Source organism: Penaeus vannamei, chromosome 40 (genome assembly GCF_042767895.1).
Source record: "Penaeus vannamei isolate JL-2024 chromosome 40, ASM4276789v1, whole genome shotgun sequence".
Taxonomy (NCBI): Eukaryota; Metazoa; Arthropoda; class Malacostraca; order Decapoda; family Penaeidae; genus Penaeus; species Penaeus vannamei.
The window spans coordinates 17,961,076-17,976,075 of NC_091588.1; the positions used below are offsets into that span (position 1 = coordinate 17,961,076).

A 15,000-nucleotide genomic window follows, 5' to 3' on the forward strand; every position below is an offset into this window, starting at 1 on the left:
AAACGTGATATTTATATAAAAATAACACTTCCTAAAAATTACACATGAAAGGAAATGAATGGAATCTTGATTACAGTTTGTCTCCATCTCATAAATAAATGTTTGAAAAACATTTCCCGGTTCGAATGAAGAAATTTATATTAATGATGCATATTCTACAGAAACAAATTATGTGAAATATTTATTCGAATTTCAGAAATTATATTACGCATGTTTACCTCGAAAATCGATTTAAAAAAATTCTCTTACATCTCAAAACTGGAAATTTCATTATCTATTTGAAATGCCCAACTTTAATGTCTTATAGTCCAAACCACCTGTGTGAGATTTGGAAAAATAAAATAGATTGAAAAATATATATATATGGACTTTTGAAATATATGTTAGTGTCTTTATAGCCATGACCGTCCCTGGCCTTACTCACGGTAACTCACAATCGCAGTCACTCCCACTCTCACTCCCTCGTAGAAACTCCCTCTCCAGCCATTTGTTCCCAGTCGCACTCACTCCCATTGATTCATCTCTTCTCCGGGATTATAATCATATATTGCGTGCGCATATTTTTTGTGCGTTGTATTTGATTATGTAAGCCCAGGAGAGGACTTATCTGGATGAGGGTGGGAGTGTTATATCACCTTAAAGATATGTAAGCCAATGACTCTGAATTCTTGTAATGCTTGTAATTCTTTATTAATTAAGTGCTGTATTTGATTTTAAATATTATTGTACCTAAGTTTTGTATAATGAATTGTGAGCCCGCATAGGGACTTATTAAGTAAGGGTGAGGATAACCTAAGTTACCTCATCCTTTTGAGATGTAATCTTACTTTTGTCTCAATAAACGTGTCAAAGTCAAAAAGTCACTCCTATTCTCCCTCTCTCGTAGAACCTCCCACCACCTCCCGGTCGCACTCACTCCCACTCCACTCCCTCACCAGCTCTGTATTTGAATTCCATTCCATTTTCCTATTTCTAATAATGTGGTGGTATCTGAGGCTATGTATCCTGGATTATGAGCTCATTTCATTGGTTATCAGCTTTAAAAATACAACTATGAGAAAAGGGGGCATTTCACTAGATTGACCTTGTGCTTGCCCCTTTCAGTGTAAACGGATATATTCCTTTAAAGAAGAAATACGCTTACTGTATAGATTGGAGACCTCTAACGTACACAATAACATCAAACTCATCCATCTTTTTAAGAGAATACAAATTATCCATAACATCAGCTACTTGACCTTCAGCTATCAGGTAACCTCCGACATTTCATTTTGTAAACGACGTGACCTGACCGTAATACTTCAGTGACCTGACTTTGTGTACATAAAGGATGAAACTCACAAGCAGAGTTGATCGAGTTGACATCTGTCGGCATAGGCCGGGCGAGACTCAGCTTCGCACATCGGACTTATCCTTATCCTTAGCAGAGTTTCAGTGCTCACTGTGAAACAACCAGAATGGATGAGGGACCTTTATCTAGCAGTCAGTTCACTGTGTTCGACGAAGACGTTGCTCAGTATCCCGCTGATGTTACTCAGCTTCTGCTTAAGAGCTTCCAGAAGGTGACAGCAGCCAGGGAACACCTCTCGCAGGAGCTCCACTTACTCGAGAGGGTTTACTACAGTGCCGTGGACTCTGGCAGAGCCTCCGTCAGACAGGCTATGGTACCGTCTCTTACGTCCCTGCTTACCACTGCTCACCTGCTGGATCGCTACATTCTGCTGCTGACTCGCGACTGCCTTCGTTTGGAGTCGTGTCTTCGGGGTCCCGTTCCTGCGCCTTACTGGCGATCTTGGCGCTCGTCCGTGATAGAGCTCCGGCAGAGGATCCCCAACGTGCATGACTATTTCCTGTGGCAAGTGAGCGTCCATTCCCACGACGAGGCAGAGGCCGGGGAGGACAGGGCCCAGTGGCGCTCCAGGAACGTTGGTCTCACTCTTCGGAGGGATGCTCAGTGAATTTTGCATTGCTTCCTTGCCCTGTATATACTGTACATAGTGTTAAATAAAACTTCAGAACACAATATAAAAGTATCATATAATTCCTAAATCCCTACTGATTAAGCTGTTGTTTTATCGGATGTAATTATTTACGTCAACCGTTTGTTGCTTTGTGAATATTCTAACTTATTATCCAGCATCTAGTTCTTAGCACGATGACACTCGCTTTTATTCCCCTACATTCTTACACATGTAACCAGAGTCGCCAGTAACGTGGGGTACATATGGTACAGTAAAAGGGGGTTATCGCTTTACTTGAGGATGTGTACAAGGGCCTGGAACGCCACATGTCCGAACGAAGAAGTCACAGGGCTTGGGCAGCAGGGACCCTGTTTTTGGGTGGACTGGGGCGCTCACATCACAGGGGGTGAAGCGGTAGATCAAGTGTCGATGCCTGTAGTTCACGATCATTATTTTAAGCAAAGGAGTTGGGTCCCACGGCGAAATATCGATTACAGCATTGCAATTTTCCGCTTTTCTGAAACCGTGTTGTGTAACAAATATAAGCAAAAGTGAATGTCGCACACGTTTAGCTAAAAGGAAATTATATCGAGCCAAAAATATTTACACAATACGTTAAAACTTCCTTGAGTTGTAAGTCGTGCGAAAAAGGACGACTGTTTGTACGTATGGTATATTTGAATATGGATATATGAAAGTATGTCTAAACATTTGTCGTTAACTGACAGCATAAAATGCGAGGTATTAAAGAATATGATTTATAGGCAATTGCATGAGCTGCATCAATTTGGAAAGCTATAGATGAAGTATGAAAACATGAAAAATTCATATACTGTTGCAATGTAACAATATTGTATATATGATACGCCGTAGTGTTTAGTATTTCCACACACATTTAATGAATATATACATATATATACATAATGCATACATAGATACATACATGCATATATATATATTCATACATATATATATATATTCATACATATATATATATTCATACATATATATATAATATATATATATATTCATTTATATACATATATATACATACATATATGTATATATATCCTCTAACAAAGCATACAAGATATTGCATTCGTATGATGACCTTCAGTCATTTTCAGTCACCGTGACCTGACCTCGCCACTCCTATATAACCCTCCAACCACCGAAGTCGAGTCACAGGTGCATTGTAACTCAACCATAATACAGCAACATATCGCCAGAATGGATGAAGGTACATTGGCCAGCTGTAACTTCACTGCGTTTGATGAGAAGATTGCTCGACATCCCGCTGAAATCGCGCAGCTTCTGCTTAAGAACTTCCAGAAGGTGACAGCAGCCAAGATGGCCAGGGAACACCTCTCGCAGGAGCTCCACTTACTCGAGAGGATTTACTACAGTGCCGTGGACTCTGGCAGAGCCTCCGTCAGACAGGCTATGGTACCGTCTCTTACGTCCCTGCTTACCACTGCTCACCTGCTGGATCGCTACATTCTGCTGCTGACTCGCGACTGCCTTCGTTTGGAGTCGTGTCTTCGGGGTCCCGTTCCTGCGCCTTACTGGCGATCTTGGCGCTCGTCCGTGATAGAGCTCCGGCAGAGGATCCCCAACGTGCATGACTATTTCCTGTGGCAAGTGAGCGTCCATTCCCACGACGAGGCAGAGGCCGGGGAGGACAGGGCCCAGTGGCGCTCCAGGAACGTTGGTCTCACTCTTCGGAGGGATGCTCAGTGAATTTTGCATTGCTTCCTTGCCCTGTATATACTGTACATAGTGTTAAATAAAACTTCAGAACACAATATAAAAGTATCATATAATTCCTAAATCCCTACTGATTAAGCTGTTGTTTTATCGGATGTAATTATTTACGTCAACCGTTTGTTGCTTTGTGAATATTCTAACTTATTATCCAGCATCTAGTTCTTAGCACGATGACACTCGCTTTTATTCCCCTACATTCTTACACATGTAACCAGAGTCGCCAGTAACGTGGGGTACATATGGTACAGTAAAAGGGGGTTATCGCTTTACTTGAGGATGTGTACAAGGGCCTGGAACGCCACATGTCCGAACGAAGAAGTCACAGGGCTTGGGCAGCAGGGACCCTGTTTTTGGGTGGACTGGGGCGCTCACATCACAGGGGGTGAAGCGGTAGATCAAGTGTCGATGCCTGTAGTTCACGATCATTATTTTAAGCAAAGGAGTTGGGTCCCACGGCGAAATATCGATTACAGCATTGCAATTTTCCGCTTTTCTGAAACCGTGTTGTGTAACAAATATAAGCAAAAGTGAATGTCGCACACGTTTAGCTAAAAGGAAATTATATCGAGCCAAAAATATTTACACAATACGTTAAAACTTCCTTGAGTTGTAAGTCGTGCGAAAAAGGACGACTGTTTGTACGTATGGTATATTTGAATATGGATATATGAAAGTATGTCTAAACATTTGTCGTTAACTGACAGCATAAAATGCGAGGTATTAAAGAATATGATTTATAGGCAATTGCATGAGCTGCATCAATTTGGAAAGCTATAGATGAAGTATGAAAACATGAAAAATTCATATACTGTTGCAATGTAACAATATTGTATATATGATACGCCGTAGTGTTTAGTATTTCCACACACATTTAATGAATATATACATATATATACATAATGCATACATAGATACATACATGCATATATATATATATTCATACATATATATATATATTCATACATATATATATATTCATACATATATATATAATATATATATATATATATATATTCATTTATATACATATATATACATACATATATGTATATATATCCTCTAACAAAGCATACAAGATATTGCATTCGTATGATGACCTTCAGTCATTTTCAGTCACCGTGACCTGACCTCGCCACTCCTATATAACCCTCCAACCACCGAAGTCGAGTCACAGGTGCATTGTAACTCAACCATAATACAGCATATCGCCAGAATGGATGAAGGTACATTGGCCAGCTGTAACTTCACTGCGTTTGACGAGAAGGTTGCTCGACATCCCGCTGAAATCGCGCAGCTTCTGCTTAAGAGCTTCCAGAAGGTGACAGCAGCCAAGATGGCCAGGGAACACCTCTCGCAGGAGCTCCACTTACTCGAGAGGGTTTACTACAGTGCCGTGGACTCTGGCAGAGCCTCCGTCAGACAGGCTATGGTACCGTCTCTTACGTCCCTGCTTACCACTGCTCACCTGCTGGATCGCTACATTCTGCTGCTGACTCGCGACTGCCTTCGTTTGGAGTCGTGTCTTCGGGGTCCCGTTCCTGCGCCTTACTGGCGATCTTGGCGCTCGTCCGTGATAGAGCTCCGGCAGAGGATCCCCAACGTGCATGACTATTTCCTGTGGCAAGTGAGCGTCCATTCCCACGACGAGGCAGAGGCCGGGGAGGACAGGGCCCAGTGGCGCTCCAGGAACGTTGGTCTCACTCTTCGGAGGGATGCTCAGTGAATTTTGCATTGCTTCCTTGCCCTGTATATACTGCATATAGTGTTCTATCTACTAAAACTAGATCCATAAGAGTACGAATCACGGATCTGTGAGTGAAATATAAGATGTATGAAGATTGAATACGCAGATTGATTTACACAATTAACTTTGACCACCATGGTGTTTTACAATCACCATGACTGTACTCTGCATGGAGGCAGACAATAGTTCGCAAATATAGAAACGCTTCCATTCCATCACTGATTTGGCTTCCCTCCTTCCTTAACTTTCATTGTGTAACATACCAGTGATCATGGTGCTTCCTTCCATACGTTTCCTCACAACGATTTCGAAACCTCTCGCTTACTCTCTTCTCTTCCTTTTCAATTGCTGAGTAATATCTCATCATTCTGCCTTTTGGTGTGCGAGGAAGCAATTTCCATCATCTATAGTCCATTGCAGAGCTACTCTTTCATCCTGTCGCAACGTTCGTTCATGAAAGTTCATGAAAGTGTTCATGACATTACAAGTGGTATCAAATCGATAATTGTTTGCCACTGAATGAGAAATATATCGAAATCATAAATTTTATGAGTTGCCCGAATGTCTTCCAGTTTGTGAGTTGATTTCCCAGAAAAAATATCCAAGACTAATTCTCGTGCTCATTATGTCGCACTGTTACGTTCTTGTGCGCAGATGAGGCATTTAACATGTGGAAAGCGTAATAAATGTGCTAGACATCTAAGATCATATAACACTATAGGAAGGTATAGTAAAGGGTGATGACAGGTGATAGTTGCTATGCGTCAACTATCTAGAGTAATGTTGGAAAGTTGAAAATGGGGAAGGGGTTGATGAGGGAAAGGGTTATGGTTTCAGGTCGTTGGGAATCTATCAGATCCGCTGAGTTCTGATAATTTATATAATTTGCCACATGGTAACCTTACTAGTCTTAATGTAAATTTCGATATTTACCACTTATTTATAATAATTTTAACAAAAAATGAGAATATGTGTAATCTCGTAATGTCACCACGTTATCTTTTATATATATATATATATATATATATATATATATATATATATATATGTATATATGTATATATGTATATATATATATATATATATATATATATATATATATATATATATATATATATATATAGATATATATATATAATTTATAAGTTGTATCCACTTTGAAATTATAGTTTGTCAGTTATTAACAAAAGAACTAGACATGTTTTCCAATATATATATATATATATATATATATATATATATATATATATATATATATATATATATGTGTGTGTGTGTGTATATATATATATACACACACACATATGTGTGTGTATTTATATATACATTTACATACATATATATATATACATATTTATACATATATATGTATGTATGTATGTATATATAACAAACACACACACGCACACATACACGCATGCACGCACGCGCACACACACACACACACACACACACACACACACACACACACACACACACACACACACACACACACACACACACACATATATATATGTATGTATGTATGATATATACACACACATGCACACACACATGCACAAGCACAAGCACATACTAGGGCTTACAACTAGGGCTGTTTATAAAGGGCTTCTTAGGGGGATAGCCCCATATTACTATGATATTTATGAGTATAATTGTTTTACATTTTTCACAAAAAACAAATTTGTTTTTTCCTTTCATCTTTTGACATTTATATCAATTTTCAATTATGTATAACTAAATACAGTGTAAATGTAAAAGAAGGAAGAAAAACGGATAATAATCGACTTTACATCAAGAATATATATGGCATTGTAAAAAAATCTAATATATATTAGAATCACAATACAATATTTCCTAATTTCACACACACCAAAAAACTGTTGTGCTTTGTTAATGCAGTTACTACATTTTAATTTTGAAAACTTGTTATCATAAATTGGTGAGAATTACAACCTTATCAGTACAATTTATATCAACATAAATAAACTCTTGTGTTTGTACAAATTTTTATGACATTTACTTTAAAACCACCAAAGAGATAAGACTGAGGAATTGCATAAACAATCTTCAAGATGTTATTAGTTTATTGCAAAAATACTTATCTTACACAACACTTTTAACAGATAATCTATCTTATAAACCTTAGATAATGGAATGTTATGGACGGAATCTCTTACAAAATCTGGCAGATTTTACTTCGAAGATCTGAGTGAAATAATGTTACATATGGAATGTTACAAAACATATATCTCTGTGCTGTAATTTATCCTTAACAAATGTCAATACAATTTTATCAAGTATTTTACAGCAATTTTAAGTTTGTTGAAAAAACATTCCCCTTCACCAAACAGTTAAATACCATCTTGAACAAACAGTTAAATACCATCTTGAACTTTCTCTGCTATTCTGTAATTCACCCATAAATGTGCATTTCAAAAGTATTAAAGACATACAAAAAAAAAATAAAAATAAAAATAAAAAAATAAATAAAAATAAAAATTAGTTAGAAATCCCTGTCACTTTCTTTCCGTAAGTCATATTCAGTATCAAAATTGTGATAGCAGTGAAAATTAAAACACTGTGCACAGATGACATGACCTACATGCCATGTCCACTGTCATTTTAGTATAATAACAATGTTTACATACAGATGCCTCTACGATTAGTAGTCCTTCCTACCTCACCTGTCCACCCTTTTCCTTGTTTTTTGGAAAGATTCTTTACTTCTTATTAGTAGTAGTACTTTAAATGCAATAAAGTAATCATTTATTCAAAAATAATCATAACAGCATTAGGAGAAAAAAAAAAATCTTATATAGAAAATGGGGTTGGATCAATCACATAGGTCCTCCTAATTAACTCCTTAGTATAGAGCAATCTGTGTGGAACAAAATTCACAAAAAAAACAATGTACGGAAATGTATATAGAGTTGCCTAAAGTATAATTTCATTATGCTTACGCAGTAATATGGGATCTTGTATATTTTTACCAAAATACTCCATTGGCACTGTTTGACTGTGACATTTAAATCTTAACATCATTTACTTATTTTATTACACAATGAAGTCAGCCAATTGTAAGTTTCTGAAATACAATCTTGCAGTCCAGTTGCATGCACTTTTATCAAATATGCTTAACAAAATCAAGTTTTGACTGACCTTTTTTCTCTAATGCAAACACACACCACTTTTTGTGACAAAGTAATTTATATATATATATATATATATATATATATATATATATATATATATATATATATATATATATATATATATATATATATATATATATATATGTATATGTACCACCTGACAAAATTTAATGTCACTAGGAAGGAAGGGACAAAGGAAGAAAAGAAAAGAAAATCTCAAAGAATAAAAGCTCATCTCACGAACCAAAATATTACATAAATATCCAAAATATGATTATCTACAATTCATATATCAAAACCCTTTGGATGATGTCTGACCTAGGGTAGCATTGCAATCTTTGTTACTTGGTTGAATAACAAATAAAACTAGTTAAATATTTATGGATACTAAATATGAACTTTTAATAAACTGATTTTCAATTGGCACACTTTCCAAGTATTGACAATATTTGACATTACCAATAATATAAACTGAAAAAATAAATAGAGAAATAGAAAAAAAAAAAAAACATCACAGCAATGTTAGCTTTAGAAATGCACATTTTACAAATCACTTGTATACATACAGGTTAAAAAATCCAAACTTACAAAACCTAAATATGATACCTGTTGTTTTCAGGTATGTGTGCACAATGGACAAAACATACTAAGTTGAAAAAATTGGTACATATAACACAAGAGAAAAAGAGAAAAAGAAGAAAAAGAAAGAAAGGAAGAAAAACATGAACCCATGAACAGTGTTGTCTTTTTTGGGGTTAAGAACAGTAACTTTGATGAAAATGCTATGGTAAACTGAACATCACAGCCCTTTTTCCTTAGCAGAACATTTAAGTCTTCTGTTTCTCTATTTGAAGAAATTACAGTACTACCCTTCTTAAAGTTAAGTTAAGAAAACATTCTATGAAATAAAGAGATATATGTTATCTGTCTATATAATGTGGAAAACAATTGTTAATTAATGCAAGTACAAACTTTACATTTTCCTTTCAACTGATGTCTGTATAAAAAATATCTAGATGTTTTCATATAAGAAACTTCATAAAACATCATATCCATTTCATTTCAAAACTTTATACTCCTTGTAGAGGTTACTTTCTTACATATTGGATAAATGTTACAGGAGTATTCTGTGACAGAAAGGTGTCTTCAAGAATGAAGGGGAAGGTCTATAAGACATTAGTAAGGCCAGCCATGTTGTACGGTATGGAGCCTGTACCACTGACGAAAAGACAGGAGGCAGAGTTGGAGGTAGCAGAATTGAAGATGTGTGTTGTTGTTTTTTTGAGTGGAGCTGGACAAAATCAGAAATGAATACATTAGAGGGACAGCACATATATGTCCGTTTGAGCTAGTGAGACGAGAATGAGGTCATTTGGTCATGTGCGTAAGAGGGATAAGGAGTATGTGGGGAGGAGGAGGATAGAGATGGACCCACCTGGCAGGAGGAACAGGGGAAGACTAAAGAGAAGGTTTAAGGATGCTTTAAAGGATGATGGGTGTAACAAAAGAAGCAGAAGATAGAGTGAGGTAGAGACAGATGATCTGCTGTGGCGACCCCTAAGGGAGCAGCCGAAAGATGATTATTTTCTGTACATTATACACAATAAACTCACAGACAGACACCAGTTACACATCAATCAGAAAATGTGGCAATGATCACTTTAACTTTGCTAACAATAAACATTATGTAAACATACATAATTTAATAGACTGTTCAATATAAAATACATTTAAGCATAAAATAATTTTCAAATAATACCTAGAAATCATTTTTAGCTTTTTAACCTTTAAATTTTTGTTACCTCTTCTTTCAACATAATGAACAATCCAGGAGAATGTAAAACAGACAGAAAAGTATTTTATGAAAATAAAACAGAATTTGCTGAAAAGGGAAATAGATTTTATATAAGACCTAAAAGAACTGACCTCAATTCTTAAACTTATCCTACTTTCTGCCAAAAATCAAACATAGTGGAAAACCCTTTTGGATCTTTGGTTTTGGTACTGCCATCTTTGCCGAACTGGATGTCCACCCTTACACCAACAATGGTCCACCTGGCTGAATCCAATATCTGAGCTCTAAACTGGAATTAAGGATGGACTGGCTCACAGTGACAACTCCAGACGGACATCAACAATAAGGTAAGATACAGGCAAGTATTCTAAGATCTAAAAAAGGAAAAAGGAAATAATAACAATAATAATCATTATAATAATAATAAACAAGAGTAAAATAAAAATGGGAAAATGAAGAAAATAAAGCATAATAACAATAATAATAATAACTATAGCTTTTACATGCTGACTTTTTAAACAACATGCTTTTAAAAGATCATTTTGAATGAGATTCTAGTTTCAATGAGATACTGTTTTGTAATAGTAACCATTTAATCTATTCCTACTTATAAGTTCTGAATAACATAAAAAATATATTAGCCATACAAATTTGGCATTTTTCATTTTTAAATTTTAAATTTTAAATTTAAATTTAAATTTTAAATAATTCTTCCCTATGATATGCTTTCCCATAAAATTGAGTTAAAACATATTCAACTTCCAACAGGTAAACAGTAACCTAATTCAAAACATAAAAACAAACAAAAGGAACAACACTCCTTTTACACTTCACTTCACATATCATATTTCACCAGCTGTATCAAAATGGACGGAAATTCATTTTAAAAATATGGATAACAAAGTTCCATTTTCTCCATGTATAAAAAGCTACACATAAAAAAATACTTTTGAACAGACGTACCACACATCAGTATCAACTCCTATCACATAAACCCTTCCTGCTTCTTTCCTTATAACCTCATCCAAACGGAAGCTACCAGAGCAGCAGCAATGAGAGAAAAGCTGACTGTCAATGCGGATGAGCCATTGCACCCGTCAGAGGTGCAATAACATTCCTCCCAATAGACACCATTCAGGTCCACACCCCAGTTGCATACGTTTGTCACTCCAGTCTCTGTGACTGAGGAACAGCGGCGGATAACAGTGCGCCAGCGGCCATCCCCTGGGAAAAAAATTATATTGATAGGTTGGTAGGAATCATATCAGCAACAATTATAAGAACAATGACAACAAAAATAATAATGATGCTACAAGTTTAAATAAACAATCAATAAACAGCAAAAATAACAGTTATAATAACAACAATAGTAATACTAACAGTAATAATAATAGCAATAGTAATAATATAATAGTAAAAATAACAATAACAAAAATAGTAAAAATAGTAAAAATAATAATAATAATAATAATAATAATAATAATAATAATAATAATAATAATAATAATAATAATAATAATAATAATAATAATAATAATAATAATAATAAAAGAAAAAACAACATTCATCACAATTAAAAGAAAAAGAAAAGAAAAAAAAAAAAAAAACATTGTAACAATAACAACCAGATTCCTCCTATTGTCATCTAAAATCATACCCCTAAAAAATTACAACATCCAACAAGATTCAACAAATATAAGATACACAAATAAACAAAGAAGCAAAAAAGAAAAAAAAAATAATAATAATAATAATATTAATAAAATAAAAATAATAATAAATAAATAAAAATTACAGACAAAAAAAATAAAAAATAAACATTAATACGATTATTCCAACTGGTGTACCTTAAAACTCCACATCAATTTGATGCACAACAAAAGAGCCAGAAGCATTGTATAAATGAGTACTTACAGATAAACATGCGTGGAGACTGCTTGGTGATCTTGACGCAGAACGTCCCTGGGGTCACAGATTCCTCCTGGAAGCAGTCAACAGGGATGTGGGCTTCCTCGTCAAAGTATTCATATGCGCCACACAGATCTCTTCCTTTTGGATCCTCATCGGTCGAGCACTGGTAGCATTTTATTGCCCCGGCTGCAAAGATGGTTTTATAGTATCAGTACATTCAGTATGACTTTGTTTCTCAATGATACAGTAGGGGAAATGGAGTTAATTGTGGCTATTCCTGAAAAAGATGTAAAGGAAATGGAATGACCATATGATCTAAGACAACCCAATTTGGTTTATGAAGTAGTCCTTTTCCTTTACAGCTTTTTCATGAAGAGTAATTTCAGTTATATGCATGATCTAACTCAATAATAACATGCACATGAAAATTAGATAACAAGAGAGATTTACAAGTGATTCATAATAAATCTTGTTCAGTCATGTAATGTCATCTTAAATCTCCTTGATACAAGTTTTGCATTAACATTTACTAAACATTTCAAAATTTCTTCAATACCAAAAGGCTTTGAAGCAACATCAATCAAATGAAGCTGTTCTATTCTGATCACCATTAACATCAATGCTATAGTAGGGTTTTTGTAATCTAAAATTTGTTAAAATTTGTGAATTTCCCTTTGTTTTATTACACAAGAATACAAAAAGACCTATCTAACTGATCCAGCCACTGTAACATCTTAAAACACTCATATTGTCTTACATCTTAATGCAGTTTAAAATTTCCTTGTGCTATACTTTGTTTACACACAATACATATAAATTCAAATGAAATTAGAGGGAAAAGGGGAATGACGACGCAGCAATCAGCATGTGAATGAACAGAAAGTAGGGGTAAGAGTGCAATCATTTACCTTCAGTCTCAAATGCTTAATGTGGCCACCATGCCTTTGGCATTCCAGCAACAGGACAATACACCTCAACCATGTATATTCAGGCAAGATAATAGCTTGCAGACCTTCCTGATAATTTGCTGTCAAATAAGGAAGCAGTTCATGATCCACATATACTTATATATGTAGAAATCTGTTAGCCTATGGTGAAGCACCTAAGGCACAAAGGCCACAGCATTCACAGCTCTTCTTGTCTCTGGGATAAGAGATGGTGAAAATGGGTGCCTTTAATCCATTAGTTATAGGCTGCACGACTGTCACGTCAGGAAAAAATTTACCAACGGATCAGGTGACACAACTATGCCATCATGAAAAAATTTGGCTGAGGGCCAGGGTAGCTGTGATGAAAAATTCAGTTAAAAGCCAGGGTGATGAGAATGACTCATAATAAGTACACAAAGCCCTTGGAGAAAGATTAGATTCTCAGGGAATTTAGCAAAGCCTCTTACATTATTTCCACTTGTAAACAAGGGTGAATTGACCACCTGTGAGCCATGGCTGGAAAAGTGCTGGCTCCAGAGAGGACACTACTTCCACTTGCAGGTAGCAAGGTACCTGGATCAGTAGGGATAATCATACCATTATCATTGCAATCCAATCTATAGCCCATTTGGCATGCAAAGAATGCACATACTGGCTTGTTGATTTTGTGGTAATTTTGGTAGAAATAAGCACAAAGGCCTCATTACCTCATATACAAACTTGTGTCAAAGCAACAAACCAGGACTTTATTTATGCATATATGGCACAAAAACAAGTGCTAGTTGTCCACATGTGGCATGCATCATCAGGCCTTCCAATGTTTAACCAGCCTAAAAGCACTGAATTAATATCATATATCTAATGTCATTGTCTTAGGATAAAAGAAAAAGCACTCACTGATATATGAAAATCTGCACAGGCAAAAAATATGGTTAACAATTTAAAAAATAGGATGTGACAAATTTCACGCATAGAGAAAATCCATTTGGTAAATAATTGCCAATACTTTCATTTATATTTCCAATGGAAAACGAGGTAATATTACACAATACGTTCGCATAATCAAATGTGACGATTTTGGTATCAATGGATTCCTTTCATCCTTTAGTACACACATATGTAGAAATTATGCTGCGGAACCATCTCAAACCCCACATTCCTGGCCCCAATAGCAAGGGAGGGTATGAAAGGTGCCAGGGAAATTGCAGGGTAAAATATGAATAATATACACAGAATCAATCATTATATTGTCTAATTCATAGGGGCCATGGAAAACAAAGAATCCTCCACAAATTCATAGCAGGACAGTGCATTGGACAGACTCAGCGTTGGGCTCTCCTGCATGTCAGTCATATGCTCTACCCTGCCATGAATATCTGGAGGATTCTTTGTCTTCCATTTCAGGGGTCAGGGAGGCAGCAGCCCCCTGCATTAGACAATATGGTGACTGATTCTGTGTATTAATATTATTCATATTTTTCCCCACACTTTCCCTGGTACCTTTCATGCCCTATTCTGCTATCAGGGATAAGATTATTGCTAAGAAGGGGATTCCTGTGGCATAATTTTGATATATTAGGATAGTAAAGAGGAATCCATGAAAACAAATTGTCATGATCAGTTACATGAAGGTCCACACTGGAATTTGCAATTCTTGTCCACCTGAAATATACACCAAGACCAAATTTGATATACGCTAAGCCAATTTTTCAAATAGTGAATACCTATAGCCAAAATA

The 15,000-nt window shown here is 35.6% G+C and overlaps 2 protein-coding genes across 5 annotated transcripts in view; both read right to left on the bottom strand.

Moving 5' to 3' along the window:
• Positions 1 to 1,372: 1,372 nt before the first annotated feature.
• Positions 1,373 to 5,318, bottom strand: LOC138860153 (uncharacterized). 4 transcript variants are annotated; one of them, XM_070117242.1, is made up of 5 exons: positions 5,194 to 5,318; positions 3,999 to 4,221; positions 3,444 to 3,731; positions 2,256 to 2,478; positions 1,373 to 1,988 (listed from the first exon to the last, which is right to left on the bottom strand). In XM_070117242.1, exons 4-5 carry the CDS (start codon positions 2,409 to 2,411, stop codon positions 1,602 to 1,604), a joined length of 543 nt encoding a protein of 180 aa, XP_069973343.1. In that variant the 5' UTR covers positions 2,412 to 2,478; positions 3,444 to 3,731; positions 3,999 to 4,221; positions 5,194 to 5,318; the 3' UTR covers positions 1,373 to 1,601. The 4 variants fall into 4 exon arrangements, with proteins under 4 accessions (XP_069973343.1, XP_069973345.1, XP_069973342.1 ...); XM_070117244.1 differs by having other exon boundaries at positions 1,373 to 2,478; XM_070117241.1 differs by having other exon boundaries at positions 3,444 to 4,221.
• Positions 5,319 to 7,541: 2,223 nt separating this feature from the next.
• LOC113808724 (UPAR/Ly6 domain-containing protein crok) overlaps positions 7,542 to 15,000 on the bottom strand; it is a 9,454-nt gene continuing 1,995 nt past the window's right edge. Inside the window, exons 2-3 of the mRNA XM_027360196.2 lie at positions 12,337 to 12,519; positions 7,542 to 11,646 (exon numbers count right to left, since the gene is read on the bottom strand). Coding sequence (XP_027215997.1) covers positions 11,435 to 11,646; positions 12,337 to 12,519 — 395 coding nt within the window. The 3' untranslated portion in view covers positions 7,542 to 11,434. The remainder of the gene's footprint in view (positions 11,647 to 12,336; positions 12,520 to 15,000) is intronic.

Coding starts and splice junctions, on each gene's coding strand:
- LOC138860153 (XM_070117242.1), bottom strand. CDS start 2,411: ATGATCGTGAACTACAGGCATCGACACTTGATCTACCGCTTCACCCCC. Junction 1,989..2,255: donor GCCCTTGTACACATCCTCAA/GTAAAGCGATAA, acceptor CACTATGTACAG/TATATACAGGGCAAGGAAGC.